At 40.6% G+C, this 22,896-nt stretch overlaps 1 protein-coding gene across 1 annotated transcript in view; it reads left to right on the plus strand.

Moving 5' to 3' along the window:
* Positions 1–22,896, plus strand: part of TRPM1 (transient receptor potential cation channel subfamily M member 1) — a 113,152-nt gene that overhangs the window by 67,496 nt on the left and 22,760 nt on the right. Inside the window, exons 16-23 of the mRNA XM_046652768.1 lie at positions 2,715–3,007; positions 5,162–5,390; positions 12,400–12,522; positions 12,726–12,857; positions 14,948–15,076; positions 17,559–17,810; positions 18,649–18,823; positions 21,189–21,333. Coding sequence (XP_046508724.1) covers positions 2,715–3,007; positions 5,162–5,390; positions 12,400–12,522; positions 12,726–12,857; positions 14,948–15,076; positions 17,559–17,810; positions 18,649–18,823; positions 21,189–21,333 — 1,478 coding nt within the window. The remainder of the gene's footprint in view (positions 1–2,714; positions 3,008–5,161; positions 5,391–12,399; positions 12,523–12,725; positions 12,858–14,947; positions 15,077–17,558; positions 17,811–18,648; positions 18,824–21,188; positions 21,334–22,896) is intronic.

Consider the following 22,896-nt stretch of genomic DNA (forward strand, 5'->3'; position numbering starts at 1 on the left):
TAAATTTCAGGTGTATATCATTATATTTTGAATTCTGTATAGACTACGTTGTGTTCACCACCAAAAGTCTAGTTACCATCTGTCACTGCACACATGTGCCCTTTACCCCTTTCACCCTCCCGCCCGCCCCCTTTTCCTCTGGTAACCACCAATCTGTTCTCTGTTGTATCTATGTGTTTGTTTGTTTGTTTGTTTTAACTTCCACATATGAATGAAATCATACAGCATTTGTCTTTCTCCATCTGACTTATTTTGCTTAATTATCTGTCTTATTCATTCCTTCCATATACTTTCTATAGAGTTACTGGATTATTTTTATTGACTCATTTGAAAGTGAAGTGTGCTCATTTTCAGTCTTCCCTGTATTCCAATAAATGCATGAAAGGTATATCTTTTTCTCTGGGCATTGTTTTCATGATATCCCACAGGGTTGGGTAAGTAGAACCTTCATTGCCATTCATTTGTAAATAGTTTATAATTTCCTCTTTAATCCAAGAGTTATCTATAAGTATATTTTAAATTTTCCAGATATAGATTGTTGTTGTTGTTGTAATCCTACTGACTTACAGTTTTATTCCATGACTACATGATTCCTAGACTACGTGATTTCTAATATCTAGAATTTTGTTGAGATAAAACATCTCAAAGGAATTGGGGTTTAACGCCTGGTGGGCTTTGATTAATGATCCATGTGTTTTTGTGTATTCTCATGTATTCTCATGCATGCTCTCAGCTGTTGGGTACAATTCTCACATTTATCTGTCAGAACAAACTTGGTGTTTATGTTATTCAATTTGCTTCTCTATTTACTAATTTTTTCAAGTTTGTTTCTAAGTGAGGTGTGCTCAGAGACTCTTACTATGATTATAGATGGGTCAATTTCTCTTTACACTTTCATTTCACATCTTTTGATGCTTTATTGGGTTGTTTCTCTTTTTCTTATTGATTTGTGGCAGTTCTTTGCATTTTAGGGAAATTAACCCCTTGTTTGTTTTATTCTCTCTCTAGCAATCTTAAAAGTATTTTAAGAGAAGTTTCATACAATTAACATTTCAATAAAAATTTTCACTAGCCATTAGCGGATTTTGATTTGATTTGATATATTCTTTTTTTTTTTTTTTGAGGAAGATTAGCCCTGAGCTAACATCTGCTGCCAATCCTCCTCTTTTTGCTGAGGAAAACTGGCCCTGAGCTAACATCCATGCCCATCTTCCTCTACTTTATATGTCGGACGCCTACCACAGCATGGCTTGACAAGCAGTGCGTAGGTCCGCACCCAGGATCCGAACGGGCGAACCTCAGGCCGCCGGAGCAGAATGTGCGAACTTAACTGCTGCACCACCAGGCTGGCCCCTGATTTGATATATTATTGAAAATAAAGCTATGTTTATTTTTAAATTTCTATAATGTCAATTTTTAATTTATGTAGAACAACCTTCCCTAAATTACTGTAACTGTAGTTTTACTATGACAAATTACAAAATTAAAACAAAAACAGTTAAGAAGACAGCCCAGTGGCATCGTGGTTAAATTCTCATACTCTGCTTTGGTGGCCCAGGGTTCGCAGGTTCAGATCCTGGGTGTGGACCTACATACCGCTCATCAAGCCATGCTGTGGCAGCATCTCATATAGAAAACAGAGGAAGATTGGCACAGATGTTAGCCCAGGGACAATCTTCCTCAAGCAAGAAGAGGAAAATTGGCAACAGATGTTAGCTCGGGGCCAATCTTCCTCACCAAAAAAAAAAAAAAAATTAAATTAAATTTGAGGCAAGATAAAATAGTTTCAATAAAAATGTTATAACAACTCATTATGAGGTTGCAAAAATTGAGTCAGTCATGAATAACATGTGATAGAAATTGGAGAGCCAGGATCCCCCAGGCCCCAGTCATTCCAGCTGTGTGGATGTGGGCAAATTATTCAGACTTTGGGCCACAACTTTCTCATCTGAGGGAATGGAAGAAATTCACAACTTCTCAGAGTTGTTGTAAAAATAAAAGTAGATAATTGGTGGGAAAGCTGTTTGCAAAAGAACCAATATCCATTTCTATCATTCCATTGAGCACTGAAGTCTCAACCTGGAATACTCTAAGCCCCACACGTTTCCATGATGCTCCCACGTTTCACCCTCAAACCTCTCAGCCTCATAATCGCTGTCGGAGACGGGAAAGGTTGGCCTTCGCTTGTACCACATGCATCAAAGGACAAAGCTCATTCAAAAGGGAACGTTTGTTCCTTAAACCATCGGCTGGGAAATCTAAGACATTTTTCTCTATCCCCTCTTACATTTTTCTTATTAATCTTTGGTTCAGCTGTGTCTGGCAAATGAGCGTTGATATTGGGAGACTTCCTGCAGCAAATAAACTGTGGGCTTTTTCTCTCCCATGGTGCTATTTGTATTTGTCTGTCCTTTTTTTCAGTTTTGCAGCATCTCCTCCATCTTTAAAGGCTTCTGAAAAAAATTGCTAACCCAGGGGTATAAGGTCTTCAAACAGTAGTGTGCCTTTTCAGTTCACTTTGTTTTAGTTGGTCTACTTATCATAATAAATATGTGCATCTTTTCAAAAGAATTAATATTCTGGGTGGAAACAGATGTACTCAAGGAAACTCTGTATTACCTCTGACAGAAAGGTTTTCCTTTTTCCAGTAGTCCTGAAACACTTTGCTGCACATTCACGGCAGAACCGTGACAAATATGCTTGTCTCCTGTCAGGATGATGAGCCTCCAGCAAAAGGGAAGAAAAAGAAAAAGAAGAAAAAGGAGGAAGAGATCGACATCGATGTGGACGATCCTACTGTGAGCCGTTTCCAGTACCCCTTCCATGAGCTGATGGTGTGGGCTGTTCTGATGAAACGCCAAAAAATGGCCGTCTTCCTGTGGCAGCGAGGCGAGGAGAGCATGGCCAAGGCCCTGGTGGCCTGTAAGCTCTACAAGTCCATGGCCCACGAGTCCTCCGAGAGCGAGCTGGTGGACGACATCTCCCAGGATCTGGACAACAATTCAAAGTTAGTGTCAAGGGAAGCTCAGAGCCGGGAGAGACTATTGTCCTGAGCACTTGTCCCTTTAGGGTGAGGAGTGGCAAATGGATTTCTTGGTTAAGTACAATTATGTTTAAAGTTTCTTCATCAATCACTTTGTCCATTATACCAACATTTTTCCTTCTCTCTGAGGTGTTTCTGGATGGTCACTGTTTTTGTTTACTGCCTTCTCGTGTGAACTATTAAAACAAAATTTTAATGCAAAGACAATGAAACAGATTTCCATAAGAAAACACATACTCAGAGGAGTACAACTTGAGTGAACTTGTGCCCTTGAACTTGACCTTCACAAGTACCTCTGTTGTTCTCCTCCTTAGGTGGGACAGGAGGGCTACAGGGGTCTGGAGTTGGGTTTTTCCCTTCCTCCAGTACTGTTGGGCTCCATTAAGACCCCAGTAAGTTAGGCTCTGGTTGATGAGTTTCTCCTGAGGGCAGACCTTGTTAAGAACAGAGCACTCTGATGTATTTCAAAATGGTTCCTTTCCCCTCGCCCTGCCAGCAGCATGAGGGGGCTTTTCTCCCATCTTCTCTGAGAGAACTTGGTGGAGCTCCTGGAGGTAAAACTCATAAAAGTGTGTGCGCACTCCCCTAAGACTGGGCCTCCCTGGAGTTATTAACTCTCAGACTTGTCCTCACCAGGCCCCCAGCAATTTGTCAATTACAGTTCAGATTTTCCTACCCCAGCACTGGTTCTGGAAAAGGGTTGTGCTTGTGGGTTTCTGCTCCAGTAAGTTGTGATTCTCTGTATTCGCATGTCTGTCTCCTCAATTTAGGGGGTATTAGTTTGCCCTGTGACCACAATTCTCTGTTGAATCTAGGAGAGTTGTTGATTTTTAGTTTGTTCAACATTTTACTTGTTATTAGGATGGAGTGGCAACTTCCAAACCCCTTATGTGCAGAACCAGAAACCAGAAGTCCTAGTACAACTTTACAGACACATGAATTTGAGTCACATATAGGCAACCCTGCCAACACCTAGCATCTTTGTTTTCTGAGGCACACTGCTTTTATTTTGGACTCGATTTCTAAAATCACTCGCTGATTTCTAAGCATCATGTATTCAAGGCTGTCTATACATGGGGAGGTGTTCTCCTGCTTCAGTGGCTTGGTAAACACAATCCCTCTGCTTCCTGGAGGACTCCCAAGGTCACGTGTCCCCCTGCAGCAGAATCTGAGACCAGAAGGTACTGCAGAATGCATGACTCTCAGAGAACAGAGGAGGCATTCCCCCCTACATAATTCCACCAGCTCGTAACTGGAATAAAATATTCTGTAAAATGGAGAAACAAAAACAGAGACAGGTGATCACCATGAGACTCTATCTTAACCACATTCCATGAAAAGACATTGAAGGAACTGGGAATATTTATAACTATCATTAAATATTTGAATCAGGGTCATGTGGAAAAGGGAATAAATTTTATGTTCACAATCCAGCTTGTGTCACCTTTTCCATCCCCCACCCCTGGCTCCCATTACTTCCCCCTCCCCTGCCCCCAGCTCTTAGGCCCCCATGACAACTGGACTTTGTCTCTACCATAGCAAAGAGAGTGTTGAATTCTCTTGTAATCAATGTGTTATTGAGATATTACTCACATAGAGAGGAAGGCACATATCCTAAACGTATGGCTTGATGATTATTCACAAATGGAACACACTGGTATGACTGACACCCAGATCAAGAAACAGGACCTTACTTGCACCAGAGAGCCCTCCTGGTGTCCCTTCTCAATGTCTACCTGCTCCCTCCACAAATGGTAGCCACTATTCTGACTTCCAATCCCACAGGGGCTGTTTTAAACTCCTTTGCTGTCCTTTCTGTCTGCATTCCTGTTCTGTGAACACTTGAAATTGTGTCCATGGGGACTAAGGGGCAGATTTGGGGTTAACCTAAAGATCCATTTGCAGCAAGAGCAGTCAGCCCCCAACATAACTGAGCATGGAGCCCTGGCCCCAGCTGTCCCCTGCTGGGGACGTACCCCATCAGCTTCCTGCTTGCAGAGGATGGGAAATTGAGGATTTCATGTTCCGTGGCTCCAGATGTCCCTGTGGACGCATCTCTCTAACAAAGGGCATGTGGCCACCGCGGCTTCAACCCCGACTCCATTTCTTTCCTTCCAGAGACTTTGGCCAGCTGGCTGTGGAGCTGTTGGACCAATCCTATAAGCACGACGAGCAGATCGCCATGAAACTGCTCACCTATGAGCTAAAAAACTGGAGCAACTCAACCTGCCTCAAGCTGGCTGTTGCAGCCAAACACCGGGACTTCATTGCTCACACCTGCAGCCAGATGCTGCTGACCGACATGTGGATGGGACGGCTGCGCATGAGGAAAAATCCTGGCCTAAAGGTACGCATGCCATGACCGTCAGACCGGTAAGGACAATATAATGACAAGTGACATCTATGAGAGCTTACCCTCTGCCTGGCTGAGCTAAGCATTTCCTGTGGATTATTTCATTTATTCCCCTGAACAACCCCATGAGGGAGATGCCATGACAATCCTTGCCTTACAGATGGAGAATCTGAAGCTTCAAGATTAAGTGACTTGCTAGGATCTGAGCTGGTAAGGCGTGGGTCCAGGACCTGAACACAGGCGGTCTAATGCCAGAGCCCAACCGAATCAGCGTGCCTGGCTTAAGCTGGGAGCCTACCCTAACTAACCACGCACCCCTGGACAGGCCATCTGCCCACCATTAAACAGGCACCTGAACTCTATTCCCCTCGCAACTCTCAAACTGTGTGATACTATTTTATTTGGCAATGTTTTCATTACAAGGGGTTTATGAGAGAATATGAAATTATAAAAGGGTTTGAAAAAGCTGTAGTGAGGAGAAAATTGTATTGCAATCAAATGCTAAATCTGCTATTTACTTCTGTGAACTAATAGGTTATCTTAAGAAGAGATTCTAATCTTAGATAACCCAGCTCCATAGTGGCAATATTACTTCTATCTCATGGTATTGCTATGGGGATAAAGAAAAGACAATCGATGTTTCATTGTGTAGCATGGTTCTAGAAAATAGGAAGAACTTCATTTCTTTAAAATATGAATGTTACGCCTAACTGTCCAACTCTATATAATGCACTTAGCTGATGTTATATATAACCATGGATATAAATCAATAAATACTTTTCAGAATACCAAGAATAATGAGAAGGTCCTAAAGGTTTTAAGGAAAATAAAACAGTTTACCTATAAAGGGATAAGCAGATTGGCATCAGACTTTTCATCAATAATCCTGTAACCCAGAAGGCACTGGAACAAGGCCTTTACAGTTCTGAGGGGAAAACATTTGGAACCTGGAATATTTTTACCCAGTCCTGCTATTTTAAGCATGAGGATAAAATATCTATTTAACATAGGTAAAGATTCAAATTATATACTTTCTATATACCTATTCAGAAAAACTACTTCAGCAGCTATTCCACCAAAAGAAGGGTAAAATTTACAAGAAAAAAAGGAGATGTGGAATGCGAGAAACAAGCCCCACATTTTAAAACCCCCATATGGAAGCTGTGCAACAGGATGCGAAGGCAGTCAGACTGAGTATAAGGAGTAAGTGAGATCCAAGAAGAAAGTCCTCATGAAGAACAGAAAGGATTCCAATAAACAGACAGAGTGACTAAGAAGCAAAAAGTATCAGAGATATAGGTTACAGAAACAAAAATAGTTTATAATCCTTAACAAGAAAGTCCTTAATGAGAAAATATAAGCAGAACCAAATTTCAGGAAAAACATAAAACTGCACAGAAAAGTTAAGGGTCAGTTATGATTCAAATTAAAAATTGGAAAGATTTTAGCAACTGGTAGAGCGTAAAAAAAAACATTTGACCTTTAATGCTACAAACATGTCCCTTTAGCGGCACCAGAATTCTACATTAAAACTGTAATCATAGCATGCCTTGACGCAGTTCAACAAACAGTATTTATACAATGATAAAAATAGAAATGCTTTATATTGGTTTTCAGCTTTTAGAATAGTCCCATAGACAAAGCATTGAAGATTTAAATATGGTTCCTAAACAGAATCCAAACGTTATCAATTGTGAAAATAGAAAAGCGGGGCTGTTCCGCGGGCCGAGTGGTTAAGTTCACGTGCTCTGCTTCGGCTGTCCAGGGTTTTGCCAGTTCGGATCCTAGGCACAGACATGGCACCGCTCATCAGGCCGTGCTGAGGTGACGTCCCACGGAGCACAACCAGAAGGACCCATAACTAGACTATACAACTATGTACTGGGGGGCGTTGGGGAGAAGAAGAAAAAAAATTTTAAAAAAGAAGATTGGCAACAGATGTTAGCTCAGGTGCCAATCTTAAAAAAATATATATAAAAACAAAGGTACAGCTGAGGAAAGTTGGTGGTGGAGGGAGAAGGGAAAGTGGTGATATCCCCACACTATAAAATGGGAATCAAGACTATCAAAATGTGCTGGAAAAAGAGAGAAAGATTTCAGTCTATCATGTAAAGTTACAAAGGTAACTTCGTAGGAACTGAAAATACTGATGTGGCTATTAAAAATGGGAGTGAGAGGGGGTAGGATGAAATAAAGTCTCATTTAAAATAATAGAATGTCAATAGTACTTAAATTAACAAAGAAATAGCAATATAAGATACGAAAGTATCAATAAGAGCTAAAACCAGAAATAGAAGTGACTGTCTCAAACTATAATTCAAAAGTTTCCCTTAAAGACAAATGACATGAAACTATATATTTAAAAAACACATTGTGAACCTGAGTGTATCAACCTAGAACAACCAACGTTTTAATAAAATTATTAAATTTTAATGAAAAAGAAAAACTCTTTGGGCACCCAGTCAAAAAAGAACAAGGAATTCATAAGGAAAAGAAAATTAGATTATCATCAGATTTTCAACAACGATCATTTATATCAGGAAAAAAACATGCTGTGTATCGTATAAAGATAGTCCCAGAAAGAAAATGTGAGGCAAGGATTTTATATCTATGAAAAGCAACTGTCAAATACAAAGGGTACACACAAACTGTTACCTGTTGGTAACAAGAACCCAAAGGAATATTGTTCCTATGCACCCTTTCTGAAGAATCCATTAGACAATGAGCTTCCCAAGAAGCAAAATAACCAGAGAGGCATCAGCATAAGGACCAATAGCGAGCGACAGATATATATTTACTTGCAGTGCTGAGTATGTAATGGCTATACGTTCTGATAATGTACATATAATGCAACCATTCAAAAAATGAGGGAAGAATGGGGAGCACATATGCAAAAGAAAATTGTAACTGTTTTCCATAATCATAATTGATAGTAGTAGTATTACCATTGTTATTCTGAAGCTATAAAGTTAAAGCAACAGAGTAATGATGGCTATTTTGTTCTATCATCCCGCCTGTCCTTAACAACTAGGACTCAATGTGGAACAAAAGGAAATACAGGTGTAATCTAGAAGAGGGTAAGTAAGACAATAGGGCTTAATTGGAAGCATCAATATGAACTCATTCCAGCTCTACTAATGAAAAGCCTAGAAACAATGACCTACCTAAAAGCAATGAACAATAGTGCCCAGATTGTGGTCTTGAAATACCATTTCCCACTAACTGATACCAGAACTTCTCAGAGAAATGGTTGAGTGCAGGTCTGGAGCAGGAAATATACAAGATGAGCCTGGAACATCTTGACATACCACATGGCAAACAAGCTGTCAAAGCAGTAGGTTCAGATCAGGGGGACCCAGGAACCAACTTGAAGAGGCTTCTACTGCCCCAAATGGGACAATTTGACTTTCAATAATATTGCTAATAGCAATGGATTGAAGCATATCAAACATGTTTAAATCCGTGAGTTCATAACTAAATATTAAAAAAAATAATCAGTCGCCTTAAGTAGATGATAGGACAGCAATTCATTATCTTGAAAACAGGTAAATAAGGGGAAAGAATCAAGCATTTATCCTGCACTTCCTCTATGAACTGTACTATGAGTAGATGGGGGGAAGGCCTCTTTGTAAAATTACTCTAACTAAGAAATGGAAAACAAATGATAGAATTAGAACATCACCAATTTTCAACACCCAGCAAGTTAATGAATCTGGCATGGCGCATCAGTGGCTGCTAACATCAAAAGAGGGACAATCTGCTTCCTGATGAGAGAACACACCATCTACAGTCTCGCCAAAGAGCTCAAACCTGGGTCTGGTCAGGCCTCTGCATGCAACTGCCAACTGGCAGGAAATAACGAGGACGGGGAAGCATCTAGAATGGCACACGAGTCTTGCAATCCCCAAAATCCACTCTGTGACCAACTCCACAGGTCCAAATCCTCTAGCTCTTCAACAGATAAACCAACAGGAAATATGTATATTAAAAAACATTTAAAAGCATACCAGAATTGTAAAGGGCAAGATTAAGCTGTAGCGTCTGTAGCAGTGCTGTCCACAAGAAAAAAAATTGCAAGCCACATATGTCATTTTAAATTTTCTAGTAACAAAAAGTAAAAATTTTTTGTTATAAAAAGTTTTTCTAAAAGTACATTGTAAAATGTCAAGAAGAAACAGTTGAAATTAATTTTAATATGTTTAAGCCGGTAAATACAAAATATCATCCTTTCAACATGTTATCAATAGTAAATCACTAAGGAGACAGTCTCTGTTCTTTCGTTGTACTAAGTCTTCAAAATCCAGTGGGTATTCTGCACTGACAGCACATCCTAACTTGGACTAGCCACATTTCAAGTTCTCAGGAGCACATGTAGCCTGCGGCACCCAAACTGGACCATCCAGGTTTAGGGACGCACACTCAGGTGATAAAGATGTAAAAGAATGCACGGAATTGGTTCCTCAAAAGTCGGGATGGTGGTTCCTTTTGGAGGGAGGTTTGTGATGGGGACCAGGTACATGGAGGGGCTTCTCCAGTGGTTGACACTGGCCAATTTGATGACCCAGATATGACTGCAAGGATGCCCACCTTGTGATTCCTTAATCTACGCCTTTGTTTGCTGTGCTTTTTTCGTATCTGTGTTTTATTTTATGTTAAAAAGGTTTACAAGAGTTTTTACTCCAGGAGCAGGATTTGAGAAGCGGAGGGATGTGGCAGGAGACCTTCCCTTTTCACTACGAGTCTATCTAGGCTATTCAGTTTCCAACCACATGCCTGTATTACTTCAATTTTTTAAATATTAATGAATAAAATTGAGAAAAAGAGATCCAAGAAAGTTGCTATCATTTCCTTCTTTTTTAAAGTAACACCTCTTTTAAATATTACGTATATCGAAAGGTAGAAATATTTTTAAGCATCGAATTTCCTTCAAAGCATTTCTAAATTTGCAATGTAAAAATATAATTATTTTAAATCAGGGATTGTTTGGATTGTTCTTTGTAATTTAATTTTTTGAATAGGTAATATAATATGCACATGGTTCAAAAATTTTTCACTATCTGGAAGGATGTGATAAGTCTCCCTTCCATGCCTGTCCCCCAACTGCCCTGATCCCACCCATGACAACCACTGGTACTTGTCTCTTGTGTATCCTTCCATGTATAAAGCTACTACAAATAAATATCCTCATTGTGTCCTCTTTTTCACAAGAGTTGGTATACTCCCTGTTTTGTACCTTGCTTTTTTACTTAATCTGGGAGTTCTTTCCCTATTATTACATAGAAATTTCCCGCATTCTTTCTCAGCTGGGTTGTATTCCGTTATTGCAGGATGCCACAGTTGATTCAGCCAGTGCCCACTGAGGCATGGAGGTCTCTCCCATCTTGTGGTGGTGTACTCACTGCCACAGTGAATGCTCTTGGACACAAATCGTGTCTCACGTATCTGTTAGATAAATGTCCAGAGGTGGAACTGGTGGCCCCATGGGGATATGCATATACAATTTTGATAGGTTGGACAAGCCTCCCTCTGGGGGATCATCCCAATTTACACTTCTACCAACAGTGTGGGGGAATGTATGCTTTCCCACAGTCTCACCAACACAGTGTGTGGGCAAACTTTTGAATGTTTCCAACCTGATGGTAAACAACAACATCTCTGTGTAGTTACTTTGCATTTATCATACTATGAGAGAGGGTGAGCTCATTGTCCTGTCAGCACCAATATCTCTCAGTTCATAGCCTTGCCTCATTTTTCTGCTGGGTTGTGGAGTTTTTCTTCTTGATTTCTGGGAGCTCCTTTTGAATCAGAAAGATTAGCCCTTTGCCTCTCACATGAGCTGCAAATATGTCTTCCCATGAGTTGTATTTTACTTTAGTTATGTCATTTTTTGCTGTGCAGAAGTTTGTGCTTTTTCTAAGTACTAAATATACTGATCTTTCCTTTGATTGCTCCTTTTTTTCATTAGTCATTTTTTTAAATCAAAATACAATTGCTTCTTGATTAGGGGGCATACTTAGAAAGGCCTTCTCCCACCCTCCCATTTATAAGAATTCTCATGTGATTATTGTTAGTTGTTTTACATTTTTTTCTTTCATAAAATCTTGAAGCTAGATGGAATTTATCCTGGTGTGAGATATGGATCCAACTTAAATGCTTTCTAGATGATCTTCCAATTTCTCAATACCGTTTACTAAATAGTCCATTTTTATTCTTCCAATTTGAGGTGGTACTTTTATCACATACTAATTTTCTGTGTGTATTTGAATCTATTTCCGGACCTTCTATTCTATTCCAATTTTTGGTCTATTCATGCACCTGTACCACACTGTCTTAATTACTGATGTTTTATAGCATAATATAATTTTTAATATGTGGTAGAAATAGCCATTTTGTGTTGTTCTTAATAATGGATTACTGAGGGAATATTTCCAAAATCAGCACTGAACACTGAGAACAGATTTCAGCATTGGAGACACACAGCACAGCACTGATAGAAATGACAAGAAGGTTTTCCATCTACGGGCCACGGCATCCTTTTGTTGTCTAGACTGAACCCAAGTCACATTTGCCTTCCAACTCTTGGTCCATATATTCACATTTACATCTAAGTTATTTGTGTATAAAATATTTTTTATCTACTTCATTAGAGGTATTGTTAAATTTTATCTATTTATTTTTACTTATATTATATTTTAATGTAAAGACTTACCTACTTTGAAATTTAATGCAAGATCTTTGCTTTTTTAAGTCAAGATTCCACGTGATTCTGCTTGCTGTTCATCTAAAATAATTTGGTTGATGTTCTTACATTTTTCATTGTCTGCAATTTTGCCAATGTATCAAACCAAATAAGCCACAGAACATCAGAGCAGAGATAAACCTGTTTCAGAGCTGCTAGGTTATTGAGTAATGTTGAAGGTTATAATTTTAAAATTTTACCTATACTAGGAAAATTTTCAAGAATTGTCATAGCTTAAAAATTTATTTTTCTCATCATACATAGGTTATAATGGGGATTCTTCTTCCCCCCACCATCTTGTTCTTGGAATTTCGCACGTATGATGACTTCTCATATCAAACATCCAAGGAAAATGAAGATGGCAAAGAAAAAGAAGAGGAGACTATGGTCAGCGATAACCTTAATCATAACAACACTAATTTACGCTCATTTTCAAAATTGTTGAGATTTCTCTTACTATGAAATTAGAAACCGCAGTAATTGGAGAAATTTTTATAATTCTTTATTTTTAAAGGCGCCTGTCTGTTAAGTACTGTGCTGGAGTATGTTGCATTTCTCCCTTAGCAACTGCACTGTGTTCTGTCTTCCAGGATGCAAATGCAGATGCTGGCTCCAGAAAGGGGGATGAAGAGAATGAGCACAAAAAGCAAAGAAGTATTCCCATTGGCACGAAGATCTGTGAATTCTATAATGCTCCCATTGTCAAGTTCTGGTTTTACACAGTAAGACCTGCTTATTAGCATTTGCCATTTAGAGTGTTTTGAACACAGATATGTTAGAATCAGGAAAAACATCAAGAGCTTAAAACAGCGTTTAAAAAAAAATCACTGAATTAAAACGAATTATGAAAATGAAACTAGGATTAACACAGATCTTCAACTAAAATTAGATCTAGATATCTTGTCACATGTTTATATGTATGTAGGAACGTGACCATCCTAGCCCCAAATACGCCATTTCATAAAGCAAAATAGTCTTAGTCTATTTGCTTAAGATGAAGGATTTTTTAATGCCTTTAGCAATACAAACAGTGAAATATAGCTTCATTTAAAAATGAACAAAGATGACTAGTGATTTAAAGAGCAAACTCAAAGACGCCATTTTGTTCATGAAACTGGTGGGATTACTACAGGGTGTGGTTGAACTCCAATCATAAACTCCTGGAATAGGGGAGCACATGAAGTCCTGTCCGCTCTAACGTGCACACCAAGCCGACCCACTTGGCCATACCCTTTCCTGCATCCCCCTTTGGTGGCCAGTGTCCTGACAGCTCCAGGAGTGTGGCGAGCCCTAACAAGCACAGTCCTGGCCTGACACACGCTGGGACTTCCTCAGATGGGGGGAAAAGAGAGGTGTGGAGACCTGAGCAGATGGGAAGGCTGTAGGAGAAACTGTCCTAGTAGCAGGCGGTCCCAGCAAGGGTGGCAGGCACGTAGTAGCTCCCACAACCATTTCAGTCTGGAGGAGGGGACAAGACTACTCATGAAGGTCCAAGCACCAAGCAGCAGTGCACGCCAGGCAAGCTCCAACCCTGTGGTTCCATTTGTGCCTGGATTAGCAGGTGATGGGACACAAGGAGCAGGGTCCCAGGCCGTGGATGGGAATGAATGAGGGTGGGCAGGGCCAGAGGCAGAGCTCTGGGGAATAGCACCTGGGGAGCTGCATGGGGACCCAGGTGGACCGTGGACCTGGACACCCAACCTTTAGACAGCCACAACTGGCGAGCGCTGAAACCACTGGTGCTCACCTGTTCTGGTCAGAACCAGCTGAACAATGGGGTGCGCCTGGCCTGCAGGAGAGCTCAGCACAGATGCAGCTGTAGAGGCGGTCGAAGAGCCCCAGTCTCACCCTGGACCCTCTGATGTTATCTCTGGCCGTGGGGGAAGGCATCGCATGTTTTACAGCTTTCCAGGAGATTCTGATACAGCTCAACGTTGAGAAGTCTGGCTCTAATCCTCTGCAAGGAGTAAACAGTGGATACAAGGGATTTTAACTGTATCCTGGTAAAGCTCATACAATGAGGGGTGATCTTAAAAAAAAAAGTCTGCCAAACCACAAATACACATTTTCCAGCACACCCTCCGCACCCACCCCCACCCCAAGACTTCAGAAGGGGCCTGTGCCAGTGAGGAGCCCTGAAACTGAAGATTCCTCAGCTTCACAGTGAATCAGCCTCAGACAATCAATTTCAGGCCACCTCCCTCCACCTCATGCCACTCCCATCTACCTCACCCCACTCCCATACACCTCCAGACTCTACACCTTTTCTTGCCACAAAAACAGGGAGCCTGTTATGGCCACAGCATATCACAGACATGTCGATGCTAATTGAGGGGACGGTGTGCGTGTGCAGACAACTCCTCCTCCTCCCTTCTAACCTCCCACGTCCATGATTAGTGGAAAGATTCAAGAGGGACATTTTTGAGGCAGAAGGTGTAAGCACATTTTCCAATTTCCAGGAAGGTAGAAGACACACCAGTAAAATATTAAAACTTTCCCTATCATCATAATTTCGTGTAACTTCACAATTTCCCCCACGAAAGTAATAAAAGCAGCAAATACATCTTCATTTAGAAAATGACACGTCAGCACCCATATCGTGCTGAAGTATAAAATGCCTCCCAGTTGGCCTCAAAGCTCTCTGTCTGCCCTGCGATGGGAGTGGAAGGTTTCCTCTAAATGAATCAGTCCAGTTGGAAATGAAAATTTATTTTAGAAGATGTGTCAGCCCGAAAATAGAGTTTCAACGCTTGTTTTCCAGCGCGTGTTATCTCCCCAAACACTGCTAACCATTTTTCTGTCGGTCTGTCAGATATCGTACTTAGGCTACTTACTGCTCTTCAACTACGTCATCCTGGTGCGGATGGACCGCTGGCCCTGTCTCCAGGAGTGGATCGTCATCTCCTACATCGTGAGCCTGGCCTTAGAGAAAATACGAGAGGTGATTACTCCAGAGGCCTGCCCCAGACCCGCTAACCACTGACTTCAATTCACCTATAGCTTCTTATTGCAAAAACATTTTCTGCAAATCATAAGTGCCAGGGGACTTTTCTTTTGAGGTGTCACAACCCCAAGTTTATTCCATTTCCTTGCTTAAGATTTATATGCCTCTGCTTCCAACTGAATTTGAACTTGCAAATCAAAACACAAGGCAAAATAAATGATGTTTAGTAATAAAAACAGATCTGAGTTGGGCCAGCCCAGTGGCATGGTGATTTAAGCTCAGTGCATGCTGCTTCAGTGGCCCAGGTTCACAGGTTCGGATCCTGGGTGTAGACCTACACCACTCATCAAGCCGTGTTATGGCAGTGACCCACATGCAAAATAGGGGAAGACAGGCACAGATATTAGCTCAGTGCCAATCTTCCTTAAGCAAAAAGAGGAAGATTGGCAACAGGTGTTAACCCAAGGCCAGTCTTCCTCACCAAAAAGAAAACAAAACAGACCTGAGCGCCTATAAAAGCAACAGTAAATCCTGCCAGGTACTTGAGATAAACCAATTACGACAACCGGGTACAAATTTTGGCTCAGTTTTCTGGGGGCTGAAACTAGAAACAGAGAGAGACAAGAGACAACATTTTTCCTGCAACTTAAGACTCTGAACCACACTGTCCTAGCTCAGGTTCCCTATGTGCATGATGGAGATTCTTGTGCAAGTGATTTATTAAAGGAGGGCTCTCAGGAGAGCCATGAGAGGGAGCAGGGGGGCAGTCCAGGAGCGGAGAAGAAGCTGAGCCAGGTGTGGTCTCAGTGGGATCTGTCCCTGGCCTAATGCTCAGAGGGGACTCTGAGTGTACTGGACTCTGTTGAGTCTGTCCCACCTTGAACGAAAGGAGCGGTCTTGTACCCACATCAGCCAGTCATTGGCACCTACAAGAAAGGCAGCTCCAATTGCCCAATGGGATGAGTGGGAGCTGAACAGCAGCACCTGCAGCAGATGGGGCCTGGGCACACCCAGCTGGTGAAAGCAACCAGGGTGTCTGCACAGGCCACTAGAGCATCTGCTGCAAACAGAGGGAACAAGATTTTCAACTAAGTGTTGAAAAAGGACAGGCACCATTTCATGCATGACTCATATCACAGAGGACTTAAAATTAACGTGTAACTCCAAGAGGGCAAGTTTTGCAGGTGGCAGTAGAAATATGGGCCGGCTACTTCTCTTCCTAATATTAACCACAAGTTGTAATGCACTATATTAGCTTATAAAGAGAAAACTTATATCCAAGAAAAAGGGCACTTTAACTGAAAAAGCATACAGCAGGATTTCATATTCTTTCTCCAACTTATATAGAACCAGTACTATTATTTTGCAATGGTTATTGACCCCTCTTTCACTGAACTGAAAAAAAATATCACCAGCAACTTCTTCCCAGTAAAGTGAGTTTGATGCTGTCCATCTAATGAGAACCTGAGAAACCAAAAGAGTGTCAAATCCAAATTCTACAACCCATCTCCTTCTCCTGCTCCTCTTTCTTTTCTAGTTGGGCTTCACTCAGACTCTGCAGATGTTAGAACTGGATTCCCCAAGTGGCCTGTTGTACCATCTCTAGTGTCACCATGATCTTGATGAGCCTCAGCCGTGCACTAAGACACTGTTCTTTACTCCAGGAGCTCTCCTCCAGTTATAGCAAAGAGGGCAGCCATCAGCCAGTGTGCATGGGTTGTGAAACTAGTGAATCCTCTCTGTGTTGGCCAATATGTAGCCACCACCCCAACCCACCCCTGTGGTCCCTGGGACCTACCCAGAGTCCCCCTAACTAAAGGGGTGCCATCCAGCACAGCACACCCCCACCCTAGTGCACACCACAGCTGTGTCCCTGGGGATGACTCTGTGTGTGCCCATGCTGCTAGTTGTTCAATATTCTCAATTTACTCTGAGGCAGTATCCTTTCAATCATGGTGATTTTGAAAGGGTAATATCCGAAGCAGGAGAAAATCGAGTTCAACTTTCCCTTGACTTCTCATATCTAAGTTGCAAAGGAATTTTGGCCAAGAAACATTTTCTAGCTCAATTCTACCATCTCCACTGGTTGGATTGCTCTTCTGTAGGACCACACAGGTTCATCTCTGCTCTAGAGTTTTCCTCCTGGACTAATTCCTAAATGTGGGCCAATAGGCATGTGTCCCAAGAATTGGAAAAGAAATCAAGAGGCAGCTGCTTTCATTATAGCCAGAGGACATAATTTAGAAGGCATTTCCTGAGAGTTTGTGAAACAGTGAATCTAGGAACACAGAGGATTCTGCGGAATTTCCCTTTCTAGATATCTTTCTCTGCCAGAGAAGATTAGTGTTTAGAGGTCTTGAGCCGGAAGGGGGACCAGATGCCCTGGAATGTTCCACCAGTCCTGTCTTTCCAAGATTCTAAGGAGCCCGAGGCTTCCAATAGAGCACTTCCTGTTTATTGTTCTTTGGCATGTTTTCAGATCCTCATGTCCGAACCGGGCAAACTCAGCCAGAAAATAAAGGTTTGGCTTCAGGAGTACTGGAACATCACGGATCTCGTGGCCATTTCCATGTTCATGATTGGAGCAATCCTTCGCCTACAGAAGCAACCGTACATGGGCTACGGCCGAGTCATCTACTGTGTGGATATCATCTTCTGGTACATCCGCGTCCTGGACATCTTTGGTGTTAACAAGTATCTGGGACCCTACGTGATGATGATTGGAAAGATGGTTAGTACTGACACCCTGTGAGTAACTAAAGACACCGAGGCTCTAGTGAGGACCTGAGACCAGGCCTTGGGCATGGCTTCATTAGATTTCATTTCGTCTTTCCTTTGCAGTTGATTTCTTACAGGAAATGTTTTTTGTTTTAAGATACATAGTTCTCTTGCATGCTAATAACTTAATAAAATCCAATTGATGAACATGAGTTGGAAGTCAGTGATAAAGGGGCCCAGGGTCATTCCGTCACTTGTATTCTAGTCTTCAGTTCATGTGCTCTGGCCTGGAGTGGACAAAGGCAGTTCATGTGATTAGCCCAAGACAAATCCATGGCAACATTTTGTCCAGAACAAGCCATAGAATATGAAACTAAAAATGAACTAGCAGATCATCTTCACATCACCTAAAATAGCTTCAGTGTGAGGACTGGTGCCAGAAGGAAGGAAGTCTCCTAAGTTTAGGAATAACTCTTTATAGGGCAAGTGGCTTTGAGTGAAGGGATATATGGTTTAGCTTATGCCCACAAGGGTCCTCGTCTTCAGGAATGTTCAAAATTAGGAATTATACCAGTTCAGTATCCATAGTAACCGGAGTATTGCTCATGGTAACCACTCAGCAATTGTATAATGAATGAATAAATATCATTGTGTACTCAATTCATTATCTTCTTACCTCCCGAGATATCTCCTCCTCTTACTCCTTAGTAAGATGAGATGGAGAGAAGGCAAAGAGGCCTTCTTCATCTTAATTAAACACTCATGATGTCTTTGGGGAGAGCAATATAACGAAGCAGGCAAACTTGGACCATGAATCAAGACAGTAAGAGACACATTTTCTCTCTACTCAGATGATTGACATGCTGTATTTTGTGGTCATCATGCTGGTTGTGCTGATGAGTTTTGGAGTAGCCCGTCAAGCCATTTTGCACCCAGATGAGGAGCCGTCTTGGAAACTGGCCCGAAACATCTTCTACATGCCCTACTGGATGATCTATGGAGAAGTGTTTGCAGACCAGATAGACCGTAAGAATAGAATTCATAGTAAGATTCTCTTCCCTGCTTCTGAGGCAGATGATCAGCTCCAAATTAATGGAAGAGCAATTGTTAATTTGGAAATAAAGTATTTTTTATTCTTCCATAGGCATCAAATTATTTTATGAAGGAATGTGTGCAGATTATGAAATGTAGATTTTTGAGACATCAGTCATTTCTTCTACTCTAAAAGTCATTAATAGAATTCTGAAAGAGTCTCACATCACTTTAGCTGGACCTAGTGAACATCCCATCGCATGAATGTAGTCCCAATGCCAATATCCTAATTTTTCTTCAGCCTAAATCTCTTTCCACTCCAAGATAGACCTGGTAGTCTTATTCCAACAGAATGAGATGGTGAGCGTGACAGGGTGACTGGTGCCTCATGTCATCCTTTTCTTCAAGCCACCAAAGCCCATTTTCCACATAGTTATCAATTTCCTCTTCACTTCTGGAGTGCTATTTTTTTAATCAACAATAATCTGGACGTTAGCAGAGGAAATGAGCAGCAATTCTTCATGGATTTCTGGGGAATGCAGGCCCCAGCTCCTCCCCAGGCTGAGCCTGTAGCTCACAGTGTCTCTTGTGTTGTAGGGAAGTGAAGCTCAAATATTTTTATACTTATTTCACCTGGACAGCTAATGTACCACCAATGAACGAGGCTCTGTTTTCACATCAGCAACAATATTTTCCTTTGCATATTGTGCCCTATCATAAAGCATCAGGTACAATAGCATGTCCACCACCTCCAGTGTTCTGCTTCTTGGGAATAGGTTTTGAACATCCTTCCCTCGTATGAAATGCATGGTTGTCAGTATATCTACCACCATTAGGTTAGACTGATAACAAGTTCGTTCAATGCCTTCTATCTAGCTTTTATAACATGATTCAAAACACATTATTATCACAAGTATCTCAAAGTCAATTATTGAATGTGTTTGTAGCTTGGTAAAAGCCAGAACATAAAAATCTAATTTGGTTTCAAAAGAATATTAGCTTAGGTAAACATACATAAATGCTAAAAGTCCCTGGATCCAGACATAACTTGTAGTATTTTTATATTTTTTTATTAAATTGGGTAATGAGAAAAGATAAAGCAGTAAACTTGAGGCTATTTTCAGTAGCACCATGAAGTGTAGGTTTTTGATTTGTGATCTGACCATTTCATAATAATTGTGCATTTACTTGTGCTTACGAGGTGTCTGTGTTGGGATATAGGGAATGCTTGATTGGCTAACCTGTACGTTAAAATGATCATCTGCCAGTAGCCTCATGTCTTTTTCACAGTATTTTTAACTAGTGAGCTTTAGCTATTGCTTCTAACATATGGTAAAATAAATATTCATGAAACATATATGTATTTCCTAAAATTAATAATGTGTAAAATTTCTTCTAAATAGATCACTGTTTCCAAGCATGAATCTGTAGCTCCCAAGCTTGAATATTTTGCATTTCTTGCAGCAAAACAGTTCTTGTGTTGTTAATCATTTGTTTTACTTTTCTCTCAACTGTCATCTTATTTTCTTTCCTGCCTTCCTGCCACAACTAAAAAAAATTAAATTCTGCTTTCCAATCGCTATATAGTCTACGCTATGGAAATTAATCGTAAGTTTACACAGAATTGATGACTCTAGTCCATGAATTGTGTGTATTAATTAGTCTCTTCCTTAGCTAATTAGTGATAGTCTTATACTGCTTTCAAATGCTTCTCTTGTTCTCTGATGTCAATACTTTTTAAAACTGAAAGTAAGTAGACTATAAATTTATGATTATTACTTCACTAATCACTGTTGGGTTCGTCCTAGTTTTGTCTTCAGGAAATAGGTACCTATGATCAAAGTGGCATTTCAAATGAGCAGAGAGAAAAAAATTATTTTCCAAAATGGCCCCAGAACAGTTAATAACAGATATGAGAGCAGAGGGGACCCTCACCTCCTGCCCCACAACAAAATTATTTTCAAAGTTAACGTACAAGTGAAACCAAGAAGACAACATAAGATAATGCTAAATAATTAGAGGACACAATAACTTTCTACTGGATAACAGCAAAGAAAGAAACCATGGAGACAGATTTGTCTGCTTAAAAATTAAGAACTTCTCTATGTCAAAACACAATAAAGAAATGGGAAAATGTTTACAAATATGACAAGTAAAGAACGACTATCTCTGAGTGCGGAAATGAGTTGCCTATCCATTTTGCATGAACTGATATTTTTCACATGGCAAATTATTGTTTATGAAACCAGGAAAAAAATCAGGTTAAAAAAGAAATAGGTCATTTAATGGCATATGTGAACTATTTATTCTTTTTGTTCCATGTAAAAAGCAAGCACAACAAGACAAACTTTTGTTTCAGCTCCTTGTGGTGACAACCAGTACGATGAGGACGGCAAGCGGCTCCCTCCGTGTATCCCAGGCGCCTGGCTCACTCCGGCCATCATGGCGTGCTACCTCCTGGTGGCCAACATCCTGCTGGTGAACCTGCTCATTGCAGTTTTCAAGTATGTGTCACGGCTGATGACCGTGTGCTTATTATTTATTACTTTACAAATTTCCAGTTTTATCTCAGAACTCTCCCAAGCTGCCATGGACTTACACAGAATTTCACTAGGGCTTTTAAATGCTTGAATTTTTGCAGTCTTTTTTGTTTAAACTTAATCAGTCTTAATGTATTCATAAATCAAGAGTTGACAAATACATTTAAATTTATTCTTGGGTAGTATTTTAATACTTTAGCATGTTTTTTAATCTAATGAAAATATTTTCTTAGATGAAAGTCCCCTCAAGTAGAGAAGATTTTATTGAGTTTTGCGTTTAATTCATTATCAGAGGCACAGAAAGCAATGTTAATTTCACAAGCTGTGACAACTACTGTTTGTTTCTAGCGCTGTGGAGTCCATTCTGACTCCCAGCACCCTGTGGACAGCAGAGGAGACCCATGCCCAGTGTTTTTGTGCCAACCTCTCACCTTCCCACACTGTATTAAAAAATTCTCCGCTACCATTCATAGGGTTTTGCTGGCCAATTTTTTCAGAAGTGGATGACCCAGTCCTTCTTCATAGCCTGTCTTAGTCTGGAAGCTCCATTGTGCTTAGTCTGTCCAGCCCTTGCTGGTATTTGAAATACCCATGGCATAGCTTTCAGCATCACAGCAACATGCAGCCACTACAGTACGACAACCAACAGATGGGTGGTATGATTCCCTGACTAGGCCACAGCAGTGAGAGTGCCAAATCTTAACCACTAGACCACAAGACAATTAATGTAACATTATATAAAATATTTTCCTTGTCATTTGGAGAATAGAAGATAAAATGGCCTAGGAAAGAAACGGCTTAAATTATAAAACCAAGTTTCTTATAAACCTTGTGCGTTTTAGGATGATGTGTTGAGTATGTGACCGTGCTTAATAAATGTTGAGAAAATTATTTTAGCTTCTAAGACAAAAAATAAAAGGGAAAAGTCCTTCAGGGAACTATAGAATCTTAGAGCTGGCCAGGGCATTGGAGAGAATCTGCTTCAAACTCCTGTCTTGAGAGATGAGAAAACAAAGGTCATGAGAGGTTAACTGGCTTTTCCAATGTCCCCGAGTCAGTAGACAACATGCTCCACCAGGATTCCAACTTTCAACAATCATGCGCTTACTGCCTCCCATTGGAAATGGGAAGAAGACAAAGATTGTACCTCCCAGCATCCAAAATAATGTACTTTTGATCAAAGTTCGATAATCAATTCCATTACAAAAAAAAATGTAGCCAACTAGTTGTTCTACTGAATTGAAAGTTTAAATAGTTCAAAATGCTTAGTTGAATGGCTCATACCTTTAAATTTCTGAAGTGAAATTTCCTGAGCATATGAGTCAGTAGACTGCAGAGTGGGCTTTTCAAGAAAGCAGTAGGTGGCAACTTTAATATGCTTAATTCTTAATTATTTATGTGAATAAAATGTCCTTGAGTGTAGGTGATCCACATTGATAAACCAAAAGACAGGGTGATCTAGAAGTCAGTACTAACTGGCACTAAAAGGCCGTTTCCTTGTGTATTTTCATTCCAATGCAAGTAACT

This window comes from Equus quagga, chromosome 2 (genome assembly GCF_021613505.1).
Source record: "Equus quagga isolate Etosha38 chromosome 2, UCLA_HA_Equagga_1.0, whole genome shotgun sequence".
Lineage (NCBI taxonomy): Eukaryota > Metazoa > Chordata > Mammalia > Perissodactyla > Equidae > Equus > Equus quagga.